At 41.5% G+C, this 26,831-nt stretch overlaps 1 protein-coding gene across 3 annotated transcripts in view; it reads right to left on the bottom strand.

Annotated features, from left to right (window-relative positions):
* septin8a (septin 8a) overlaps positions 1-26,488 on the bottom strand; it is a 48,121-nt gene extending 21,633 nt beyond the window's left edge. For 2 of the 3 annotated variants that reach the window (XM_033633711.2, XM_033633719.2), the window contains exons 1-4: positions 26,105-26,263; positions 12,589-12,703; positions 12,056-12,251; positions 5,852-6,038 (exon numbers count right to left, since the gene is read on the bottom strand). In XM_033633711.2, the coding sequence (XP_033489602.1) occupies positions 5,852-6,038; positions 12,056-12,251; positions 12,589-12,703; positions 26,105-26,134 (528 nt within the window). In that variant the 5' untranslated portion in view covers positions 26,135-26,263. Of the gene's footprint in view, positions 1-5,851; positions 6,039-12,055; positions 12,252-12,588; positions 12,704-26,104 lie in introns of all 3 variants that reach the window. The other variant, XM_033633725.2, reaches the window with a different exon arrangement.
* Positions 26,489-26,831: the final 343 nt, after the last annotated feature.

Here is a 26,831-nt window from a genome sequence, read left to right as displayed (position 1 = left end):
GGTGAAGAAGGAGCTTAGCCGAAGGCAATGCTTTTGATTTACTGGTCCATCTACGGCCCTACCCTCACCTATGGTCATGAGCTGGGTGGCTGGGCTCAGCCTTAGAGATAGAGGAAGGAGCTAAGGCATCCAGAGGGAGCTCGGAGTAGAGCCGCTGCTCCTTCGCATCGAAAGGGGTCAGTTGAGGTGGTTCGGGCATCATCTGATCAGGATGCCTCCTGGGTGTCTCCTATTAGAGGTGTTTCAGGCATGTCCCAGTGGTAGGAGGCCTCGGGGCAGAACACACTGGAGGGACTACATATCTCATCTGGCCTGGGAATACCTTGGGGTCCCCCAGGAGGAGCTGGAAAGCGTTGTTGGGGAGAGGGACATCTGGGGTGCTTTGCTTGGTTGTTGCCCCCGCGACCCAGTCCCGAATAAGCGGATGAAAGTGGATGGATTGAACTTGCAAAAAGTTAATATTATTGAATTCTATTTAGGAATGGGTATTGGCACTCAATACCTTTAGAGTATCAACCAAATTAATCCAGTACCAAGTAATATCAAAACCTCTCCAATCAATGTCGGTATTGAATCCTTCCTGTGCCGCCATCTAGACAAGAGAAAAACTATTTGATGGTTTTTCTCACAGCCAATCACTGTAAGTATTCTTTGTTTTAATGGGACGTGTGATTGGCCCACTACCGCAACAGCTACAACCCATACAGTCTGTGGTGAAGTCAAGCGCAGTGTATTAAACAAAGTTGGCAGTTCAGCATGCAGAGATGCCACCAAAACATTTGAAAGCATGGCTCTACTATACGCCTGTGGGGTCTGATGGCATTTTACTCAGCTGAAGGCTTACACTTACATGATGGGTTGAATAACGTAGGAAAAAGGGTATCAGATAAAGTACTGGAATAATAATTGCTAAAGAATACCAAGCCCTACTCCTATTACTATTTTTCGTCTTACTTCAATTTAGGGGATAATCAGCTGCTCAGTCCCCATAATTTGGTAAACAGGAAGTAAAGTGTTGCATGGACTCAGTGAGTTAGTTGTGGGCAACAACCCTTTTTTTAGCCTACATTTGTTTACATTTCGGCAAATAACTTTTAGAAAGTTACTAAATAGGCTGATGGGAGTTCCTGTTTGCAATGGGTGTACAGACAACAACAGACAACTATCACGGGATTACTTTGAAACTGAAGCACGCTAAAAAATGTGATGATTCTCAGGCAACTTTGGAGTTCTGGAGTCACAAGGAGCATCTCTTTTCTATGACTTCTAAGCAGGTTTAGGGATGTTTATACGCAATGGACATCTGAGATAGACTGACTGAGTTATGACTCTGAGAAGGACTACAAATTTTGACACAAACTGCAGCAATCATTTGCTAAGGATTTTAAAGGCCAAAAACTAACTTCCCATGTGTCTCTTTCACCTCAAACAATATCTCACATCTCAACTCCGAGCCTCCCCATCAACTCACAGTTAATTTAATGCAAACAGGCAAAACAGTCCAACCAAAAGGAACAATCTGAAAACACTACATCACACAAATCTGTTAGTAAATTAGAACTAATGATAGAACACATGCACATTTGACTGCCTATAATGCAAATTATAAGACATTTTAAAAGGTTAGCAGGAAATATCAATGCTTGTTTGTCATGTGACCTCCACAAACTCACTGCTCTACATCCTAATATTAGATAATATACCAGTAATGATTTCCTACTATTCAAGACAAAAACATTTTCAACAAAAGGACACCTCCTTCACACTCTTTATCTCTCTTCCTGCCTTCATCCACCACAAACCACACTCACTGTGGTGGGCCTTCAGCCATCCTCTGCAGGGAGGGGTGAGTCGTACGACAGTTACAAGAAAAACACCATTGTCTCGCCTTGACAGCAAACTCCACAGACTGAAGGGAACAGTTGTTTCTGGTCTGCTTCCCTTGTTTTTCCAGTGACAGGGTCATCTGGCAGACAGGACAGCTCTGTTCATTTATCTTTGGTTTCCAGATAAAAGTTCATATTCACACACTGTTGATACTCCATAACTCAGCACTGACATTAAAAAAATTTGACCGTGGACCTTAATTCTGCTCTGATGAAGATGGACAAACTCTTGAAATGCCTCTTATGGCAGTGACATACTAATTGTAACCAGAATGTGGCAGTGTTTAGATTGTCGTGCTGAAACGATAAGTTGATTAATTAATCGTCACAGATGAATGAACAACCACCAGTCCCAGCTTCCTAAATGTGGAGAGTTCATGGTTTTTACAGGTTTATAAAAGCATAGTTTCAGGTTTTGACTGTTGGGTTGATAAAACAAAAATCTGAAGCTATCATTTTGGGGTCGGGGAACATATGAAAGGGCATTTGTTTGGTATTTTTGACATTTCATGATACTAACAGTGGATAAGTTCACTCAAAAATAACCTGTACGATGAATCAACAATAAAAACGATCATTAATCGAGGACCTAGTTCATCTGTGACTTGATAAGACTCAGAAACAAGACTTGTCTAGACCTGTAAAAGCAAAGTACATTCTTTCTGTGGTCAGTCATCTCTAGAGCTTATAGAAATGTGCAAAGGCTGAGTATGTGGTGAGTAGCTGCTGCAGATATTGCCTGCAACACATTATTATTTCATCTAGAAAGAGACCACTGCATAAACAACCCCATCAGGCCTGTAAAACAAAACAGCGTCAAATCCACACTGTGGTCACTCAACACTGGCTTGCTTTCAGCTATATTTCACATGGTGGAAAGATTGGTGGGACAGAGCCACTGAGGTCAGAGCGGTGTTCACCGTGGCCACCCACTCAGACTCAAAATGAGCCCACTGTTGCACTCACAAGGTTGTAAATCATCTTGGATAAAAGTGCCTGCTGCCAACATTGCTCTTATTTTACACTTTCAACACTGTGTGGCACCTTGCAGATGACAAAAAGGCCTGTGCATAACCAATTTGTCCCTCACAGCTATACTGGAGGTTCACAAGAAAGAGGGTTTGATTTATATGAATGGATGGGAAGATTTAACTGAGGTAAGCCGCTTTGCTTTCACTCATATTCGGGCAGAGTATAGCAGGTAAGCTGTTAAACGATAGCAAACACATTGAGTTCATGTTAACTGCTTTGCTGTGGTTCATATTCCGGATGATATATTTAGCTCAGGTAAGCTACCATGTCTTGCTTCAAAGCAGAGGGTACAGAGAGTTGGCTGTGATGATTTGGATGGTATCAGAAGACAGTTGGTGAATGTGGAGTGCCAGGTTTTGATCACTCTGTTGGCTGGTAAAGACAGCACAGAGGCTCAGTGGTCAGCGCTGTCACCTCACAGCAAGGAAAGTGCTGTATATGGATCTTGGCCCTTTCTGTGGTATGTCCATTCTGTCATTTGTGTGGGTTTCGTCTCATGTCAGAACAGCATGTTGGTTTCCTCATAGCAATAATTAAAAAATAGAAGTACCCCTGTCGTTGCTGTTGACGTTTAATTTGGCCTTAGAAACACAATTGGTAAATAGTAAGGATGGGTTTAAGGTTTCTTACGCAGGATTTCCCCCCCAAAAAATGATAGTCAAACAAAAGTAATCCCTCTCACTCATCACTTATCATCCCACTACAAGTGTGTGGCGGTGTATTTATCTGAACAGACCCTGCTCTCTACCTGTATTTTCTTCTTATTTTGCTGCCTTCAGGATGCTTCTGGCCTGCAACATTTGGGCAGTGGTGTAGCCCTCAGCCATGCAGCGAATAGATGAGTCTGGAAATTTATAAAAACGCAGCAACCTGGCATGCATCCAGGAGGAAACTACGAAAATCACGGACACAGCATTGATAAAAAGAACAAAAACAAAAGCACCAGCACTGATGGAAAGGATGGGGTTGGAAAGCTGTGCAGAGTTGGCCTGTTTGCTGTTGGACAGGTAGATGCCTGCAGTTAGCTTAGTTAGTTTGCTATAGTATTAGCTTTTCATGACTCTGCAATTGTAGCTTGCAGTGCACTATAAGCAGTGAGGGAAGGAGGAGCTAAGTTTGACTGTTGTACAAGAATACATCACAAAATATCATCTATAAAATACTTAAAACATTCATGTTATGCGACTTTAAACACCAAGACCCACAAAAGCTTGATTAAGATCGACTGTGTCATGAGTTACGACGTCAAAGCTCCTCACAAAACTATTAAATGTCCCTTGAGAAAGGCAGTTGGCTGAAGTATCCAGTCATTGTTCTGAAGAGCACCGGGAGACATTTGGCAGGGATGCACAGCCGTGCGTTGATAGTTGGCAGAGGTAAGCCAGCAGGTTTGGTCACAAGCTGACCATCTGCTTTGCTCTGGAGTCATTATCACTGCATCACCAGACACAAGCTAGGCTGAAGCTGCCACTCTGTCATCCATACAGCAGTGCTATCAGTAGTTATACATCATGGTGCTATAAATCAATGTGACTGATGTGACAAAGCTCTATCAAAGAACCTTAAGGCACTGTGACAGGAAGTAAACAAGCACAGCACTAAAATCACACAGGCAAATGCACTAATGGCCTGTTATCATCTAGGCTCATGCATCTTTCTCAGTTTAAGTGGTTGATATCCAAGACATCGGTATAAGCTTACAGAGTTGATAGCACACTATTTTTCATTTTTCGCATTTGAATGACCTCTTTCTCTGTCATTTCGTCTCTTCTGGGCTTTGTAAACACATGCTCTGAAGTGTTTTGAGGATCTTTTACCTTCCTGAAATTCCACACTTCCCACACACTGAAACCAAGATTTAGGATCAACAACCACTGAATGGTTTGAGCTGTGTTTATCACTGAGCCCTTTTCCAAAACATCCTATCAAAATGTCAACAGGTTCATTTTATTCAAGCACAAAGAAATTGTATTTATAACTTATGTGTGTAAAGATATTCTTTGTTTAACATCAATGCCTAAAACAAGCTACAAAGGCTCAACCTTCAACAAAAAAAGAGAAGAGAACTGCTGACAATGAAAAAGATTTCCCAAAATTTAAATAATATTATCTTAACAAATACAACATGGCTCCAACTTGGATGTGAAAACTCACTTACTTGCCCTCTCTGACCCTCCCCCACTATAACTCTCTCCCTCCTCCCCTTCTTTCACGCTCCAAGAGCTGTCGTGATGAGATTTTTTTTTCCACCAGTTGTCTAATTGAGGCCAAGCCAGTGATTGTGTCTCTGCTGAGCTGAACTCATTGGATGTATGGCAAAGCACAGATCCACTGACCAATAATCTGTGTAGTAATACTCGCACAAGAGCAATGATAGAGCCACAAGTCAATGGGACTATTGACTGCTTTACAGCGGACCTGTAAACTGCAAATATGTCAAACAGGAACTATCATTATGACTAGTATCACTACAATGAGCATGATGAGGATTTATTTAAAGGTTTTTTCTACATCACTGTATATCCCTGCCTCAAAAGGACCCTTTTTCAACAATCTTATATTCTAAAACATATTGAAATCAAACATTTTCCCTTGCAAAAAACATGCAAATGTTTGTTTTTTAAGTGTGAAATCTCAAAAAGCAGGTCTTGTACTTTTCCTGAAATCCTCTATGACAAAATGGAAGCTTGCACATTCACTGCCACATTTTTCTTTCTGCTTTCTTATTCTTTTGGGACACAGAGAGTCCACACCCAAACAACCATCAGGGATCTCAATGCTTCAGTGAAACGTGCACCGTTCACAGTGAAAGGAAGGTCGGATTTCAACAACACTGATAGTTATCACAGACAATGGGAAATGCACCAGGAGTGTTTGAGTGTGCTTTTGGCCAAAGGGGGAAGACCACAGCATATGTATGGATTTGTGTGTACCTTGCTGTCCAGTTTTTTCATCGTGACGAGGTCCAGGGACTTTAGGGAGTGTCCTGTTGGGGCGATGAAATAAAGGCAGATGTGGATCCTGGTGTCGTGGTAGTTAAACAGCGAGCGTTTGATCTTCAGCTCCTCCTGGAGATAGTTTTCAAACTGAGTGTCAATGTAGTCGACGATGGGCTTGTAACTGCAGAGACAGCCAAAGAGAAAGTGTAAGGATTTATGTCTGTGGGTAAAAGCATAAATATTTGTCTCCTTATTCATGCACAGTTCATGGTAATGAATATAAAAGGAAATGTGGACTTGTCACGGGGGAAATGAACCGAGACAGTTATGTTTTCAGTAACTGTGTGATCTGATTCGGTGCCAAGATCTCAGCTTAGAGCTGCACAGCTTAGTGCTGCATGAAATTTGCGCTCGGCTTATGGGAGTCTGGTTGAAACAAATCACAGAGGCTGCAAAACATCCTGTATTTTCTCACAGTGCTCTGATGGCCTTTGTAGCCTGTAGTGTCACCAGTAAATCAAAGAAATTAAGAATGTGTGGTGAAAACATCAAAGGTTTGTAGTATTTGCTCATGAGCGTTTTGCATGCGTAGCTACACAAACGACACCAGAAAGTATGTGATATTCAACACAGTCCTTCAAGTCCTATATTTTGGCAACCACACCACATCGTGTATGACCTGCACTGCTAAAGGAGACTTAAGGCCTTTACACAGTGGGGAAGTGTTTTGTTTCCCGTGAGATTTATTTTTACATCAATATATATATATTTTTTAACTGCTGTTTTGTCATGAGTACTTTCACATAGAGGAGGAATGTTACGCAGCAAAAAGTAATTTCTTTCCCTGGATCAAGGTCAATTTTTCCTGAGCGTTCGCACTGGACATTAAACCATCATGTTGTGCAAAACAGATGTCACGTTACAACGTCAGAACAATGGCGGACCCGTTAGAACTCTCGTGAAATTGCATTGTTGCTGGTATAAATAGTTTTGATGCGGGCGAGTATTTCGCATTTTCATGTTGTTTATTCCTCACATTTCAGGTGTGTAAAGGTCCTAAAAGAAGAGCTACGACCATTTTTCAAAATTCATACATGTTGTTCCCATGGTCTTAGACAGTCCAAAAAATATCAGTAAACATGAACAACTCTCTCCCAAATCCAAAACCTAGAATGCTAAAACTCAAACTGCTGGATAGACAATGAATGGTGAAAGATGTTCAAAATGTCACTGAGAGCACGCAGGGGAATGTTCTGAGTATATGGGTACATTTTCTGTTTCAGAACTGAGAACGCTAACATAGATTACAGCTCATTTGGGTATAAAGAAAGCAACAAACATTGTGGGTCCACAAAATCACTTCCCCATTCATTGTCTATGAAGCAGCTCCAGACTATATACTTGATGACATCACAAGTTTGAGACATACTTCTCTGGTTTCAGGCTTTGAGGGAGATGAGCTCATGTTCACAAATATTGACTGAACTTTTCTAGGCCATGGAAATAAAATATCGGAATTCGTAATTTAGGTGGTGCTCCACTTTAACTCTGATATGAACCAATACTTTAGGAAAATAATTGCTTGTTTTTCAAATGCTACAGCTGATTTATCTAACTCACCAAATTTCGTATCAAAAATCCATTAAGATTCACCTTAGATAAACACAGTTGTTTATCCTAAACGGACATTAACACATTGCCACCACAGTAGCTCATGTTTTGTACAGAATATCTTCAGTTTCTCTACTGAGATTTATTGTTATATACACATCTCGCGGCACTGAGGAGCCAAAACAACACAAACACCATAATTAAGACAGAAGGGAAGTGCCTCTGATTCTGCACCATTCTCGCTGCTGTGATTATTAAGTTAAATGTCACAAAATATTAAATATCCTTCAAAATGTTTGTTAATGCAGCAGTACAGCTTGTCTCTGCAGGCTTTTTCTAATGTCTTTCATTCCCAAAAGGGTCACAAGCCTGATAATGTTAGGTCATGAGACAGTTTGGAAAAAATAATGCTGCAGTCACAGCAAGTTTGTTTGAAACAGTTTATGAGTCTGCAGCTTTAACTCATTTACTCCAGCTCATTTGGAGAGATGAGAACAAGATCATTAGGAGTCAGCCACATATTTAATGAACTCCATCATTCATGCCTCAAATACAAGTGTCTTGTGAAGTTGTGGTTTATCAGTCACAATAGATAACAAGTCTCAGTCATAGTTTGGTTCTCACGGCATCACTTGGCGTCAGCGCTACATATTTGGTGTTGTGATGCTTAATACATTTGTTCCATTTCCACAATTCCACCTCCAATTTCTGCCTCAAAAATGTTTTGATCAGACATTGCTGTGGTTCTCAAGCAGATGTGCATTGCTTATGTTATGTTGCTATATTTGGGCTCCGCAAGACCACCGCAGCCTCAGCTGGTGTCACCTCTAATTTGACATGTCCTCTAGCTCTCAGCGGCAAGACTGACAAGCAAACATGTCTTTGAAAAATTGTGCAATTTCATACATCTGAAACACCTCCAGAATCGACTTCACATCAGTCACAGGGACCCCAATGCTTCAAAGTGACCCAAGTACAAGCAAAAGGCCCAAAATTAATAGTTCCAGGGGTGTAAGGAGACAGATCTGTTTCTGTGTGTGCTCTTATCTGGTAACTAATTACTTAATTTAAGGGCAGGCTATGTCGGTAAATTCTCACCAGCAAGTGTTCCCACATTTTACAGCTCAGAGTGAGACACAAGTCCAACAAATATATTCTTTATCCTCCGCCAGCGCCATGTTTACAGTCATCTGTCCTCTCCCTTCACATCTATCTTCAATCTTCTCTAAGGAATGCACCAACTCTGACCTTTTGAGGCTCTCTCTGTGTGCATTTACAGTCCACTGCAGGGTCTGTCCTTCTGCATGTTGGTTTATACTGCCTACAGAGAAACTTGCTATCAAAGGGCGTGAGAGTGCTGCTCGCTGGCTAGGTCACAACAAGAACACTCCATTCCACAGCTGCATGTTTAAAAAAAATCAGCTATTTCCTCCTTATTGCTGTCCCACCTCAACTTATTTCCATCCCACAGAGAGAAAAAAGAACCCAAATGTGCAGAAACCTGGACTGATTATTATCTGTTTCTCTCATTTGTGTCCCTAGGCAACATAATTTGGGCAAAACCATGGCGCTGTCATCTTGCAAAATAGAAAAGAGGGTTTGGATAGGAATTGACAGGAAAATCTGTTGTTACAACAGTCAGGACTCAAATGGAAAACACACTGGAGCATGTGTTTCACTCTCGTACCAGACAAATGGAATCTGACTCATAGGACAATTATGATGAGTGCTGTTTATCTGAATATATCAAAACTGTCCTGATGCAGTAAATGGCACTGTTGGTGAGAGATACCACAGTTTGTTTCACACACAGTGTCATCTACATTCTGCAGGGCTTGATTTAAACTATAGACTGTAGGGCTTTGGTGATTGGCTGATCAATACACATCTCAGAGTATGGCTTAAAACTGGCTTAAATGTGGCTGAACAGCGTTACATATATCAGGGTTGGGAATCAGCAGAGGCCCCATGATAGGATATTTGACTAAGGCACTAAAATACTGAAGTCACAATATAATATTATGATATTATGCATTATGCTAACAACTGCGATAACATATATTGTGATATACTGTGATTTATGTACGCTTTTCAACTGTATTACATCCCCAAAGAAAACTCAACATCTGTTTTATCAAATAAGGTATTTTTTAGTCTGATCATCTCACTTTAATCATTTTTATTGCAGCAAAATGTATTTAGTAGACCGAGAAAGCAACTGATTTGATTATTTTAGTAGGCTACCGAAAGTTTACTGTGTATTTGCAAGATTAACAATACATACTATAAAAAAATCAATACTTGCAGTCCGTATTTTTATACAATATTAGCCATCATAATACCATGATACTACGCTGTATCAATTTTTTTGTCAATTCTTAACATTTATCCATTGTTTCAGAAGCTTTTCGGTGACTCAGCGGCTGAGCGTAACTTATCAAATTTACTCAAGTACTCGACCTAAGGTCAATTTCGAGGTACTCAACATGAGTATTTCCATTTTAGGTTACATCATGCTTGTATTCAACTTCACTTCAAAGTAAAATATTTTACTTTCACTCCACTACAATTATCTGACAGCTGTAAAAGCAACAGTAAAATCCTGCTTACACATTGATGCATCACTATTTACAACCTAACAGTGTTATATACAGTATAATAATACAGTGCTCACAGTGGTACTTTTACTTTTGATACTACAAGAACAATTTGCTGATAATACTTCTGCACATTTAATTAAGTATAAAATACTTGTAAGGGAGCATTTTTACATTGGTATATTGGTACTTTGTCCACCACTGCAACAGCTATAGTTCAACGTGTAGTTAGGAGCAGTGTCACACTAAAAATACAGTCACTAACATGCTGCATCTATACGTCTCTTGACTTGCACGTCCGTGTCAACCATTTAATTGTGAAACTGTCTTAAAGTTACAATGTGTAATTTACGTGGTTGTTTATTGCAAATATCAACTATTGCTTTCATAAATATATATTTACTAAAGTGTAATGCAATTCACATACAAATGGAAGCTTTCTCATAGGCTTAGAATGATTTCTTTATATATACACAGGCAGGGCACGGTCTGCTGGAGGCTGCCCTCTTGCGTCGCCATATTTGAATACAGTGGCCAAAGGGATATACGCACTTCGCCTTTCGCGTTTACCTAGAACTTCCCGTCACTGGAGATGGTTAAGGTGAAGAACAACTTGGGGCGCTTCTGCGTGAACCTGCTTTGTACTTTTATGATTCTGTCGCCCTTTAAATGGAGGACCACACATATATTTTGCCCTGTAAGAGGGAAACCACACCACCAAATAATAGAAAAAGATCAGGGAGGACGGGACAAAACGCGAGTGAATATCGGCGTTGCTTATTCCAGGTGGAAAGAACTCCTGAAGGAGAAGGATTTCACAAGGGATGCGGAGGTTGCCTGCTTTCTGCTAGACAGGTAATTCAATCTGATATTTTAAAATCATTTTGGCTTCATGTTTGCAACTACTTTTCCCTCTCGTCTAAGTTCAAGTGATGGCTACGTTTATGTGCTAACGTTATCCTGGCCTTGGCTAACATTATCCCAGAGCTACAGCTAAATGGTTAGCCTAGCCTACAGCCAGCCATCTGTTGATTCCTCTCGCGCTGCTGCGAAGGCTGCCACCCTCTCCTCCTCCTCTTCCCTCTGTGTAGCCGAGACACACCTCTTCACCTGGCCGTTCCTGCACCACCTCTAACGTTACCCCCTCGCCCCCTTCCTCTCCCTGGTCTTCCTCCTCTCCCTCTCCCTCTCCCTGTGTCCTGTGGAAGAACACTCTGGAAACGCATATATTATAATCGTACCAACCTATATTTGCCGCACTGTGCCGTGACTATCACATATAACGTGTTATTTTAGCATTACTGTGCTAATGCTCGTGTTACCAAAACAATTAGAAATACAACACTCCTAACATATATCTCACAGATAACCTATATCTCACTGGTAAGCTGTAACATATCGTAACATGGTTTAGATTCCTAAATAAATATTCACCTCGTCCCTAGATACTCGTGAAAAACTCAAAAAACTCTGTCTGCGCAAGGCTTTTTGTCCTACGAGGCCACCGTCACTTACCCGACGAGAGGGGTGAGTGAGTGAGCGCGAGTGAGCGCTGCAATCTAGAATCTGACCGCTGATGTCACTGTTACTCAACATTTTTACACACTGAGGCTTTAAAGGTCCAGTGTGTGGGATTTAGTGGCATCTTGTGGTAAGGTAAGAACTGAAAATTCTTCAATGCAAAGGAGAACTATATTGCCTGACGCAAAAACTTAAATAGTTCCATCTGGAGCCAGTGTTTGATTTTACCGTTCTGGGCTACAGTAGAACAACATGGCAGACTGTGGAAGAGGACCCGCTCCGTATGTAAGGCAACCATTGTAATGGCTCATTGTAATGTAAAGTAAACACAGCAATTCTAATTTTAGGTTATTATAAACTTATGAAAACATAGTTATGAATATTACATGCCACTTCTGCCGAAAGATCCTTAAAGGTCCCTAAATCCCACACACTGGACCTTTAACATATCAGTTTTCACCATCCTCACCTGTCCTCTTTGTTGATCTGATCACCGAAGCCGACGGTGTCAACGATCGTCAGTTTGAGGTGGACGTTGCTTTCTTGCAGGTCGTATGTTCGCGGCCGCAGGTACACGCCATTCTGATAATGGCTCGCCTCTTCGTTCTCAAACATGGTGTTGAAGAGTGTGTTCATTAACGTTGACTTGCCGATACCGGTCTCCCCTGTGGTTGGCAGGAAGTAGAGAGAGATGAGACAGAGAGACAGTTAAATTACTCAGTCTTTAGGAAGTAATTTATCAGATTTCAGACATGGGTTTTTATTGCAGCAACACTGTTTTGTATTTCTTTCATGTCAGGAAAAATAACAGAATGTTTGTGCTGTATTGTTGTAGTTAAACATGTTCTCTGAAGGAAAACAAATCAAGTAAATCCTGAGGGAAATGACTGTAGAGAAATGTTCATCAGTTAAGACATGGCATTTCCGTGAGCTGATAACTGTATACAGTATTTAACACATTCTGTCACAAACACTGCTCACACGCTGTTGTTTGGTACTCACCTACACAGAGAATGTTAAAACAAAATCCCTGTGTGACCGATTTACTGACCAGTTGGTCAGGCAGGCTGTCAAATCCAACATGTCCGCCCAAACTCAGGTTACGCTTCTCTTCATTCTGACGGACACAAAACAAAACAAAACGTTAAAAGTCTGGTCGCGAGTGAGAAACACACACATGGGGAAGACATTAGTGAGAGGTAGGAAGAGCTGAAGCTGGAGCATTCACATTCCTATGCAAATAAAAGACCCTGCGTACATTCTGCACATGTAAAACTCATCGGCTAACATTAGGAGATAGGTAATCAGGGCCTGCAGTGAGGATGAGAGGATGAGCTTCAAGAATAATCCGTCACAAGCATGAAGAACTACAGACATTTCCACACAGAGAGATCTCTTCTCTGTGTGCTGCACTTCATAAGAAGCAACCAAACAAATGAACTCATTCAGAGATTTATTACAGTGTTGAAATGAAAATATCCTCAGATGGGTATAAAAATCATTTAGAGTTTACCAGTTCGTTGCAATAATTACAACATCATCATCACAAACATTTCAAAGCTATTCCTTTCTGTTACTTCAGCGCTGATGTATCACCACAGCCACTTAGTACAAGCAACATAAATACATGATACAAAGCCCCTGTATCATCATGTTTTCCAACAAAAGCTGCAGCACTCGAACCTGTAAACAAAACTAAAAATAACCTCCAATCACTTCTGCTACAGGAAATTATTGCAGAGACCTTGCAACACCGCTCTCTAATCAATGTGCATTTAGGAGAGAGCATCCTGGAACTAAGAGCCCAAAGATTACCGATACACAACCGACCAAAGACTTTTGGCATGTAAGCGTTTTCACCTTTGATCTCCCTTATTTGACCCATCTCAACTGAAGGAGAGACAGCTGGTGACAAGAGCGAGCGTGTTAAAGCTGTGAGGAACAGACAGACAGCACCTTGAGATGAATGGGGCCACCCGAGCTTGGCTGGCTCAGCCACGAAGGACTGCATACTTGAAGGCTGATGTCACCGAGCGCAGGCAGCCTGAGAGCAGAGCTGAGTCTAACGCAACCTAACTGTGCTGAACTGAGAGGCGAAGGCAGACTCTGTATGCACAGTGGTTATAAACCTGACTGAACTGCACATTAAAGGATGAGCAGTGTGTGTGTGTGTGTGTGTGTGTGTGTGTGTGTGTGTGTGTGTGTGTGTGTAAGTACAGGGTTTAATATGTCAGGCAACACCACTGGGGTAATCTGACATGAGCTGAGCTAGGCAATACTGAGCTGAGGCACACTGTAAGTATATTACATTACATCAACACCCCCGTTCAAAGAAAAATAAAATCTATATAAGCTGTAAACGTGCTTTAAGTGTTTCTGCATGATTTGTTGTGTGTGACACATCCAGCCAAGCTAAGGAAATGTGTTTTGTGGCAAGCCAAGTGGCAGCACAGCCACAGTCAAAACTTGAAATTGACACTGGAGGGTTAAACTTCCATTTTTTAAGACACTTCGCTCTTGTTCCTTTTGAGTTTGAATGATATACTAATTAAAAATAGCTTTGAACAAGAGCATCTGTCAAATTAATGTTGTGTTTGAGGTACTCAGTGGCAAGTTTATATAAATGAGGAAGAGCCAGTGGCCATTTTTTGTTTGTTAAAGGAACGCTTCACCCATAAAATGCTCAGTATTTCCCCAAAACATACATTTTCGCTGAACCTTACCATTTAAAACTGAACTGAAACAGCTGTAAACAGTTGTTTTGATACATTTTTTTTTTGTTTAACTTCCCCAATCAGTCAATAAATCAGTACGTTAGCAGTCTTCCATGGAGGCATTCAACAGAAACAAAGCTTTCTTCATAAATTCAAAGTAACATGGCAGACTTAATTGATACAAATGGTCATTTCGTGGGTGAATTATCCTTCAAATGCTGTAAACTCAGAGCTTGTCAAACAACATTTATGCCTCCAAGTGGTATTCAGTTTGCCGAATGAAGCTTGTGGAGATATTCGGATGGGTTGCTGGAGGGGGAGGGTGTGACCTCTGGTATCAGGCCTGAAAGGAAAGCGGTGCAATGACACTCTGGATTCCTGAGTTGCGTTTAAAATAGGAGAAGTCGTTGATTTATATTAGCCTTTATTTACCCGGGGAAGGATAAATAAAGGCCTGCATGCTCATTTTTCATCAACACCCCGCTTTGTTTCCAGTTTCACATGCGGTAGCTGCCTAGCTGCACACAGTTGGTGATGAGGCGTCTTGCTCAAGGGCACCTTCTGCGAGTGGGGAATTTGTTTTTTGTCTTACACCACAAGCCTGGAAATTCACACCTCAGCTCACACCGCCCTGCTTCTGGAAACTCACTGTGCTTATTCAATATCTGGGCCTTAAGCGAAGCATGACTACAGTTAAGGGGACAAGCTTGTGTCACACTCAGTCCTAAGGAGTACTTTGACCTTATAAACCTTGTTTCTGTGGAATTTGCCTCAAACTTACCAAACCACAATGGTGAAACTCTCAGATTCAGAAAAATAACAGAGATCCTGACTCATAAGATAATTCTAGGTTGACCTCCTACACTGCACCACACCGCACTGTCAGCAGCACGTAATCTTTGTGTGAGAGTGTGTAAATCATGAGAGACAGATGGGTCTTTGACTGAGGGCTACAAAAAAAGCATGCAGACCTGACCATCAGCGTTATCTTCAAGGATGAGATGGAAAAGAAATGCAGACGTGGACACAAACTCCCCAAGCTGTGACATAACTGAATAAATGTGTGAGTGTGTACCGAACTCAGTGGCAAAAGAAGTACTTAGACTACTTAAATTTTTAGAAAATACTTTAAACAAGCTGGTTTGCATTGAAAAAAAAAGCAATATCCTGACTGCACTGCACCTTTGATTTTACAAAGAAAACATAATTTGCAGAAGAAGAAGAAGAGCATCATATGTTCTGTATGAAAAATCTTAATCGACAAAATAACTAAAAGCAAGTAAAACAACAATATCCGCCTTTGAAATGTGGTCGAGTGGATGTGTAAATAGCAGGAAATTGAAACATTGACCACTTAGCTTGCATGTAGGTCTAAGTCTATTCATGTACAGTGTGTGAGAGCTACAACTAATCACCATTGTCATGTGAAAACATCTCCATTTTTGGTCATTTTCTTGTTTGTCTTTGGCCGAAGGATTACATAGTTCACTGTGGGAAAAAAAGAGAAAAAGACGCTCTGCTCAGAACAAACTGGATGACATGAACAATTCATCACAAAGCTAAAAATAAACCTGATTGCCTTAGTTCCTAAAACATTTAGCCTACATTTAATGACAACAGCGTAACACCCATCAGCCCAGGATGTATAACCAGCAGAGGAGAGCTATTAGGGAAACTACTGTGGCTGCTAGTTCAGAGACGAGCAGCAAAGTATGACAGGAATGAAAAGCTTCTGGTTAACTGTCTAAAGGGTGAGGAAATAACGCAGTCGGCTCTCAGGCCACTGTATCACCAGGCCAACAGGAAATGGCTGCACAGAGGGGCCCCAGGTGGCTCAAAGTGAAATGAGGCACAAACCATGTAAGCTAGTTCACAATGCTGTGTGTTTGTAGCTGGCCGATGGGAACTGCTTCTTTCTGTCAGCAATAGGCCTTTTTCAAAGTCCTCTCACTTTCAGGGTGCCTGGTGCATGCTGGCTCACTGTTACACTGTCATAGCTTATGGGACACTTGAACAGAACAGAGCTATCAGTAATATTACTAGTAACACCTGTGTTTTTCCTACTATGGCAAGTCCAAACGTCTGCTGTGAAAGGGGTTGCAATGTCAAATAAACAGCTGGAAATATTTTTCACTGTGCAAATGACTGGTGCAACGTGCCACAAGTTTTCTGATATACAGAGAGGACACTTTGACCTACTATGAATCAATCAAACCAGTTATTTTTAAGACACAGTGTGGTCACAGCATGTCGTTTACACTAAGCTACATAGTGAATATATACACCAATCAGCCAAAACATTAAAACCACTGACAGGTGAAGTGAATAACATTGATCGTGTCATTACAACCTTTGGTCCTGGCATTCATATGGATGCCCCTTTACGGACTCCACCCACCTAAGCATTGTTATAGCCCAAGTACCCCCACTCATTGCAACAGTACCCCTGATCACAGTAGCCCCCCAGCAAGGCAGTGCACCATGCCACACTGCAAAACCTTCTCAGGAATGGCCTAAGGAACGTGACAAAGAGCTCAAGGCATCGACTTTGCTTTCAAATTTCACAGATCCCAATCTGATCAAGCATCTACGAGACAAACCGATGCCCTGGAGGTCCTTTGTCAAGGCCTCAACAGGTCAGAGCCAAGTCTGATCTATGATGGGGCCTCTGACCTGTCGAGGCCTGGATAAAGAACCTCTGGGGGTGTCCTGTGTTGTCTTACACCAAGGTGTTGACAATGGATCCTTTAAGTCCCGTGGGCTGTGAAGTAAGGTACCGGCATGTCCCACGAATACTCGATCAGATTGGGATCTGGGGAATCTAGAGGCCAGGTCAACTCCTTGAACTCTCAGTAACGTCCCTCAGGCCATTCCTGAGCAGAATTTGTGGTGTGGCATAGTGCACTGTCCTGCTGGGGGTTCACTGCCATTGGGGAGTGCTACTGCCATGAAGGAAGGGCACTCAGTCTGCAATGGTGTTTGGATGAGTGGAATGCGTCAGGTGGCATCCACATGAATCCCTGGACCCAAGCATTCCCCTCAGAACATTGCATTGTAACAAGAAGATCAATGTTGTTTGCGTCACCAGCCAGTGGTTTTAAATCTTAAATTGCAATTCCCCTTTGCAAAATAACAATGGATATACAGACAACTATTATTTTGATTCTGGATTACTTTGATTCTGAGAATAACTAAAAAACAGTGAAGATTCTCAGGCGAGCTCTGAAGTTATGAGGAGCATCTGTCTTCTATGTGTCCTAAGACGATTTATGTGTGTTGATTCACGCTGAACATCAGAGATAATTATATCCTCAGGAAGTGTAAGTCACACTGAATCTAGAGATCCATGTATGCTTGTGTGTTCTGAGTTATGACACAAGAACAAGCAGCTATTTAATTACCTCCATGGGCTGTGTGTCACAGCCACCGCTGCAGCTCGCTCTGACGTCTGATTTAAAGGAGCTATATGTAAGAAATCTAAAGCAAATAGTCGTAAAGTCATCCTAATATGTCACAAAGACTAAGGAATAATGTTCATATAACATACTGATCTCACCGACAACAATAGTACAGCCAGAATATTCGCATTTAAAAAAACATTTTTACAGTCCACAAATCATGTTTATATTTTGAATTTGTGTTTTGGCCTGTTGCGCCACCCACCGCCATCTACCAGTCACGCAGTCAGTAGAGTCTCAGCATCAGTTACAGTTACGACTGAGCTACAGCAGCACGGCAAGCAGCGTTAGCAGTGTCCCGGTACATAGCATTAGCAGCCGGCTCCTCCTCAGCTGTATCCCAGCAGCAGCGTTAGCAGTGTCCCGGTACATAGCATTAGCAGCCGGCTCCTCCTCAGATATATCCCGGCAGCAGCGTTAGCAGTGTCCCGGTACATAGCATTAGCAGCCGGCTCCTCCTCAGCTGTATCCCGGCAGCAGCGTTAGCAGTGTCCCAGTACATAGCATTAGCAGCCGGCTCCTCCTCAGCTGTATCCCGGCAGCAGCGTTAGCAGCAGAGGAGAGACTTGCTCGAATGGTCCGCTGGAAAACCGAAGATCAAGGACGTGGCGATGCGGCCCTGCCACGGCAGCTGCCCGCGGGCAAACAAATCAGTCTCCAGCGTGCCACTGTCCAGCAACCTCGAATCTGTAGAGGAGGGGGGGCGGACACGACTCGCGGCAGTATTTTGAATTTGAGTGCAGTAACCGTTTTGGCCACATTCTTACATACAGCGCCTTTAACTAATTGATTCAGCACTAATTCAGTCTTTAAAGTCAATGCAACAAACTAAAATGAGTGAATACCCTGGCAGCAGGCAAGTAGGTTCACAAGGCACTTTGACATCAACTTTCCAAAAGTTTACATAAATATGTGACGCACATCCATCCAGGCATAAACTGGGGGCAAAACCAAGATCTGTTTTTTATACACCTATCAGTCCACAGAAACATTTTTGGCCTAATATGACCTGAAATTCTCTAAGTCACCCTCTCCTGCTGCAGACCCCCCCTCCGCTGTCTTTCCATCCCCTCTTCAGCCTTCCTCTCGCCTTCTGGCCTCCATTCCCACCTGACTTGTGTTTGCAGCTTGTGTCTGCCTGAGTGAGCCTCCACCTGACAGACAGCAGCAACCTGACAGACTGAGACACACGCTGCTGCAGCTGATGCTTGTGTGTAAGGAAACACACTGAGGTAAGGCCTTTGGAAAGGTTTCAAATATTTACAATAAATTGTGGTGCACTTTGTGTAGGACTGGTTCCCTTTCAATGTCTTGTTTTCACATTAAATTTTAAGGAGGCAAGATCAAGTGCTAGATTGTATTCTGTATTTTTACAATGGTTCTTTCCTTCGATCACTTCACTGGACATTTACCACTTCCTATATGCATTATTTAGGCTGCATTCATTATTTTAACATATATATTGTATATGCAACATGACGTACTGTTTTCTTGTGAAAGTCTTACTGGCTAGGGAAGAGGGGGAGCCTTATGTGACATAAGAGTAGGGCTGAAATGATGGCTAGATTGTTAATCAGTTATTTGATTGACAAAAAATTATCACAAATATTCCAAAAATGATCATTCATTCATAATAAGCATCTATAAATCAGGCAAAAAAGCATAACCCTTGCAAACTCTAGCTTCTCAAATGTGAGGCTTTGCTGCTTTTCCCAGTTTCCTATGATTGTAAATTTAATTTCTTAGTGTTTAGGACTTTTTTTCTGACAGTAAATGCAACATAAAGACGTCACTGGGTTCTGACATTGCCAGAAAGCTCTTGGTTGTTCCTGAGGCAAGGTTGAGGACTAGGGGACAGAAATTCCTCTGTCATAATGCAACAACCTGCCAAAGAATTTCAGGTATGCAAAATGAGTATCTTTTTTTGTGTTGCTCCTGCAAAGCCACTGTTATCATAAGGCTTTCTTATCATCTGTAATCTGGAAAAAATGCATGTATGTGAGATTGTACACATACGTTTCTGTGCATGTATATATGTAGTTTATATGTTTTTATATTGGTATGTATATTGGGTATATTTTGTCATTTTGGTTTTACTATTGATATGTGTTTTATTGTTTTCGCTTGAATTATTCTACAGGTTGTTTGCAATCACATGACTCTTATGAGGTGCAAAATTCAGATGGCGGGCAGGAAGTGAAAAATCCTTATGTGGATATAGAAGAAAAGTGACATAAAAGGGTTGGATAAAACTGCAAGCAGACATTATCATGAGAAAATTTAAACTCATGTTGGACGTGATCCATAAAAAATGGAGAAAAGTAATTTTTTCCCACAACTTGACCAAATTGCCTGATGTAGACACGATTGTCGTTGCAAATGACCTCGTCCTCCAGACCTAGTCACGTTACAATCATTACTATTATTACTAATGTCACTAACGTTACACAGCAAGCCGATGAAAGCAGTCTAGTGGACTATAACTACTCTGCGTGCAGTTAGGTCCACTTACTACTGAAACAACTGCTGTCTTGTTTTTGGCTGGGTGAGTAAACGTGCTTGAGTATAACTGTCTTTCATATTTCAGCTCTGTACATGGATGCATTGCTGTCAGGATAACGTTACCTGGTAACGTTAGCTAACTTTAGTGAATATTTTTCTACCTATCAGGTCAACCGCTCTGAAACTTCCAGAATATCTGAGGTCGGCTGAAACTGTCAACTCATTTAAATCAGGGCTTAAAACATTACTATTTACTGCAGCTTACCAGTGAACTAGATATGTAACTTATTGTTAGGATAATCTGTAGCTATTGTTTTTATATTTGTCTGCTGTTGCTTTTGCTTTATGTTTGCTTTTTAAATGCATTTTCTGCACTGTTTTTCTTGCTTTTAGCTTTTGTTTTTAATGATCTATTGTTCCTTTAATGTTTTATCTTAACGTATTTCCCTTGTAAAGCACATTGAATTGCCTTGTGTATGAATGGTGCTATATAAATAAAATTGCCTTGCCTTGCCTTGCCTTATGAAGGGACTGTTCTTTACTTGTCAGGGGAGGAGGGTGGCTGGTGGATTTTTGCTTGATTTTTGTTTTATTTATTTATTTTATTTTGATCCCCCCCTATGTTCACTTATTGATGCTGTTTTTGAAGTATGAATAAGTCAATCAGTAATTTATTCCATTGAAATATCATTGATGTATTACAGAAAAGTGATTTATCTTTTTATAAATGACAAAAGGCACATCTGCCTCATTTTCACTGTGGTATCCTGATACTACTCAGAACCATGATACTTTCACTGGTATCGTACCGTGGGTCCCAATTTTGGTACTGTGACAACACTAATCTGGAGGGGGTTCATCTGCAAAAACTAATGAAAACTAATAAAAAACGGCATTCAGTACTTGGTATTCGGCCAAGCGTTTAATATGATTCGGCTTTGGCTTCGGACACAAATTTTCATTTCGGTGCATCCCTAGTACTTTTATAGTACTTTTCTATGAAAAATGACTCCAACCCATTAGTCGACGACTAAAATAGTCACCGATTATTTTAACAGTCGATTAGTCATCTATTAGTCGATTAATCGTTGCAGCCCTACTTGTCACAGGACTCTGTTTATGGATTGGCTGTGGGCAATCTCAGGCCACAATTCACCACCAAAAGTTAAACTATCACTAACATTTAGTTTGGCCACACTTGCCAGCTTCCATAGACATTGCATGGAAGCTGGCAACGGGCCACACTGCACTGCTGCTTGTAGTATTTTAGGCATTATACCTGTCCTTTTTAAAGCTCTTAGTAAACACTGATTTTGATGAGTGCTATATAAATATAATTGTTATCTTTATTATTACTATAAATGCTATAGTGACACTAAAGGCACTGACTTGCCTTTGTAGCCTTGACTTGACAGTATAATCTGTACTTAAACTGGTCATCAAGCAAACTTAATATGGAACTACTGACATCCATTTTGCTAAAAAATACCTTACTACAACAAATACTTTTAATTTCTGAAGGACTGCTGTGCCTTAGTGTAATTGTTAAAAGTGTACTCACTGAAAAAAACAAAGCTTTACTTCCTGTCAAGAGAAATATATCGGGTTAAGGGCTTCTGGAGACACTATGGGCCTAATTCAACTAAGCATCTGTGAGGGGAGGAGACCACATGATAACCTCAATGACAAACCCACACGCACATTTAATTCTCTATGGTTGAGGTGGGGTGGTGGCTGATACTTCCTGTCCAAACACAGTCATGTAGACTTATGAATGTGCCACATGTCTTTTGAATTGTAATCATGAGTGGACTGCGACATCATACTTCTGCAAGAGGTCTTTGTATTAACGGTCATTATGAATTTTAAATCTCATCCAACATCCAACAAGAAATATACTTGGATAAGATGATTTTACAATATTGACAGCTCTAACCCACACCTACAGATTTTGTTCTTGTGTGCTGAAATAGCCGTCCTCCTGCCACTACTTGTGCTAGCGGTGATGTTGCAATGATAAAAATGTTGACGGTTGAGAGTTGCCCGTGTGCCACCAGAGATTCACAAGCACAGAGATAAAAAACAAGTTTTCATCCATTTATTATCAAATGCCCTCACACACTCTCTCTCTCTCTCTCTATGTCTCTCTAGGCTCACAGTCATGCACAACAATTGTATGACCACATATCTGCTCAGCCTCATCACTCATCTATGCCCAACAGGAAAGAAAAAAAAATGAGTGCGACAGACAGGAGAGGAGACAGGAACCATTTTATGAGACAGATGTACAGCTCACTCATCTTTATAGGACTTTTAAAAAAATACACAGTTTCCTCACTATCCCTGAATGCTGCAAGTGTCCTAACAAAATCTTTTTTATAGCTCTCTCAGTTATGTGATTAGCCTCGAGCCAAACTCTGACATTTCTTTATGGATTAGAGGTAAAACTCTCTCTCAGGCATGTAAAAGCTTTCACACATGCTAAGTATTCAAGACCTGGACGAGTTAGTTATGCATGTTACTGAATGCTGAAGACATGTAGCCTATGACTCGAGCAATTAAACAACATAATATTTTGATCAGGAAATCAAGCTTTCATTTTATTTCGATAGGACTGTTTAATCAGAGGAAATAACAGGAGAGATGTCTTGCATTGTTCCGACTTGGCTCATTTCCTGTCTTTTCTAATCAACGTGTAGAGACATCACAACCAACTGAATTTTGCATATAGAGTACAACCTTTCAGATTAATGACTGTCCCTTTTATTTACTCTCTGTTTTGGGATGTTGACTGCACTGCTAGAGCCGCCTCAGCCAAGTCAGCATTCACATGCTTCCTGCAAGTTGCATGGCTCAGAATCCAAATCAGAATCAAAGCTAGAAACCATCTTGCAACAGCAATCTGCGACGTGAAACTAAATGTCACCAGGAGCATGAAGTTCCCTACTTCTGACCCCCTTGCTCAGACCACACCAATCTTTGAACTCAACACTCTTTTTGATCTAAACACCTGCTTTGTGACACTATCTCTTTGCCAAATATGTCGGGACAGACATATAAACACCTGGGAAAATACTCAAAACTGCCTCTGTGGTAGTTTCTGCAACTATGTGTTACCTGGACCACATTTTACCATCAATTTGCCACACACACACAGATTCATGAGTTGAAAACAATGCCAGCCCTTGCCATTTCATTGCAGCTGGTAAAAATGGGACTCCATGCAGCTTTTTATGGTTCACACTGATAAAAAACACATCCATATCCCATGTGAAGCACATAAACATCACAATTAGGGCACTTTACACTACAGAGCCTTTCAACAAGAAACATGACTGCTGATGGATTCACCGGGTGCTGCAATTACTAAACTTACGAGGTTATGGAACATCCTCCATCTTCCAGGCCATCCCTACAACAGCTGTTCAATGTGGACGACATATTATCGTGAACTTTGCTTCCTTTGTTCAAACAGAAATAATACTAGTGGTAAATCCAAATCAAAACAAACATTACAGCCTTAAAATTTTCATTTAGCTTTTGCCAACACTATCTTGAAAGTCATTTCAGTGTTAGAGCATCACAATTTGGGCTCCAACAGATCTTTGACAAATACTGACCTATTCTATAGATGGATATTGACTCATCATCGTCACTACAGAGGCCGCAGCTCGGCTGTCATGATTCATCTAAAACATCGGATTTGACAGGCTCGCCTCAAGGCAGTTCTGGCCTGTACGTTCTATATACAGCCTACATCACTGCTGACACACAACAGACAGTTTACTTGACCTGCAGTCTGTCGTGAGCAACCGAACAACATGGAAAAGGCGCTTGCTGAGATTTGAAGGAAGTGTGTTTTAAGCACAGGAATGAGTTTAAAATGAACAAATTTGCATTGAATAAAGCAAAGTATTCAGAAGTTAACATTGCTCTCTGAGCAAACAAGTGAAGCTGCAGTTTTAAAGTGCAAGCGACTTGCCCCATAATTGCTCATTCCTTGTCTCTTGCCTTTAAGCACTTTATGAAGCTAATTTCATTTTATGCATGCAAGCCTCATGGGAGAGACAATACTCTTCAGGGTCAGTAAGCAACCACTGTACACGCTTAATATGTTGTAGGGCATTTCATTACATAACCATTTAAGTGAACAGCATCCTTTTCTATATGCTACACACTCTCATGCAATCAATGAGTGAAAACAATAGATGGGTAGTTGGCTCCATCGATCGCCTCATGTGGCTCTCTGGCCTAGAAAGTTATCCCAAAGCTACGATGTCCACTGGATGGAATTGACGTGGGCAAACAATGCAACCAACCTCACATCCCTATCAATAACTGCACATAATTAACAGCGTGCCCTTTACACAAACTGCCCGGCAAGCGTGTCAGTTTGTTCAATATGGTCTCACTTAGTTCAGAAAGTTAGACAGGAAGTCAAACAGACAGTCAGGCAACTGTGCTGCTGCTAACACACTGTTGTTCCACCGGCTTGTTTCACTGCAAAAATCAGCATTTCTCTCATTAATCAATTCTTGAAATTTGTATTCCAAAAGAGACATTTTACAGATCGCAATTCTGCAGTATCTTCTGCAACCTGCACCCCCCTCTTGGACACTATCCTAATTTAAGGAATGCCAAGTGTGCAGTATCCTATGCACCTTCTTTTTGGATCCTTTCCTTCCTTTGCAGACATGTGTTGCACCAAGAAGCGGTAGGAGTGGCCCCGGGAGTGTGTTCTTAATCTCTTTATCCCTGAAACTCAATGCTGCTTACTGTCTAATTCAACACCGAAAGGATCTCTTCAAGCATCTGCCAAAAAGTTAATCACCCTCCTTAAATCCCCTCCTGTGCATTTGCCTCGTCACTGTAATACTGGTTTCCCAAATGCTTTGTTGTGGGACTGCGTGAATTCTTGACATGCTTGAGAGCGCACTGCTATCTTCTTCAGCCTGCGTTGCATCACCATACTGTACCTACAGGGTTCCACCTGACTGACAACAGGGCTTGTCACTATGAAAACAATGCTGATGGTATGCCTAACCTTATACTGCAAAGAGAAATGCAGGCTATCAGCAATGTAGCCAGAGCTTCTTTAGTATCTGTGTGGTGAAACTGGCATGGCCTTTGGTGTAAGTATCACATTGTATGTCAAGAAAGTGAGCCACAAGTTTAATTTTGCACCCCTGAGGAGGAAGTTAAAATGAAACCACATGTCAACACATTGTTAGGACTGAGGCACATCAGTGTGGCTACTGCTTTTTACATGTAGTAAGTCAATGCCACATTCTTTTTGCACAACAGAGCTGCAATACACCTTCAAGCATGTCTGTAGTGGTATAGAAGCGCAAAACAACTGTGCCATACTTGAGAGTATTTATATGTGCTAGCTAGCCAATGTGGTTGTATTCAAAAGCAGTGATAGGATTTAAATAGTCTTCCTAACGTTAAATGTTTTGTGTTACAGCCACTTCCAATCACCTCAACTGTAAACAGTTAAACGTTGCTACACCCATTTGTGCACATCAGCAGCAGCAGCGTACACGTTACATGGGTAGACACAAAATTACGACAATAAACGTTACAAGAAACGACATTAAAACAGTCAACAATGGCAGCGTCATCCTAATTAGTCTTAACTGAAAGAAACCCCTCAGTCACCATCACAGAAATCACTTGCACCATCTCGGCTGAGCCCACATTGCAGGCTTCAAAAGCGGGGGAGGCTTAGCTTCACAGCGGCTAACACACTTTTACTAATCACAACCAAGTGGCTGCACTTGCAATATGTTTCGGTGGAGAGAAAGGAACAAGAAAACAAGAGACCCCGTGGCTTTTACTCACCGAAAATACGTCAACGTCCGTGGCAGCCATGGTGCGGAATGTATGGTGTTGGTGTGCTGGGCAGACTGAGCAGAGGCGAAAGGGAGCAGCCCTCGTCTCTCCGTACTAGCCTGCTGCTAAACTACTGAGCCGAGCTGACAGAGATAGGAAGAGAGGGACACAAGACGGAGAAGAGCTGGTAACTGGGCAGGGAGGCTGCCAGCGAGGCGACAAGATGACTACCTCCTACCTCACGTCTGTTTCGCTCAGTCTGGCAAAACCGTTTCTTTTCTTCGTTTCGACCTTTGCTTAGAGTCGAAAGAATTGTACATTAGCTTTTTTGACTTATATTAACTGTGTAGCACGGGATAGTAGGAAAAGAAACCAGGAAACGGACCTAACAACAGTTCGTTTGACACTCCTTTTCCGCGCATGCGTAGTAATGCGGATATATAATTTAACGTATACTGGCGTTTAAAACAATAGCTTCCAATTTTTGCTAATTACCAAGAGTTAATGCCGCAAAATATAGATGTGTCATTAATATGGAGCAGTTAAAGCAGCCTTGAGGCGTTTCCATGCCCTTGCAAGAGTCAACGTTTACACGTACGTTAAAGTAGGATGTGAACTATCTTGACGTTAAGGTTACATCTTTGGGCGGGACAGATACGTTCCAATATGGCCACTTCTCGGGAACTCCCATTCAGTCCAGGAATGTCATGCTGCACGCACTACAAGCCAGGACAGG

Source organism: Epinephelus lanceolatus, chromosome 11, assembly GCF_041903045.1.
Source record: "Epinephelus lanceolatus isolate andai-2023 chromosome 11, ASM4190304v1, whole genome shotgun sequence".
Lineage (NCBI taxonomy): Eukaryota > Metazoa > Chordata > Actinopteri > Perciformes > Serranidae > Epinephelus > Epinephelus lanceolatus.
This window is presented reverse-complemented; position numbering and strand designations above follow the sequence as displayed.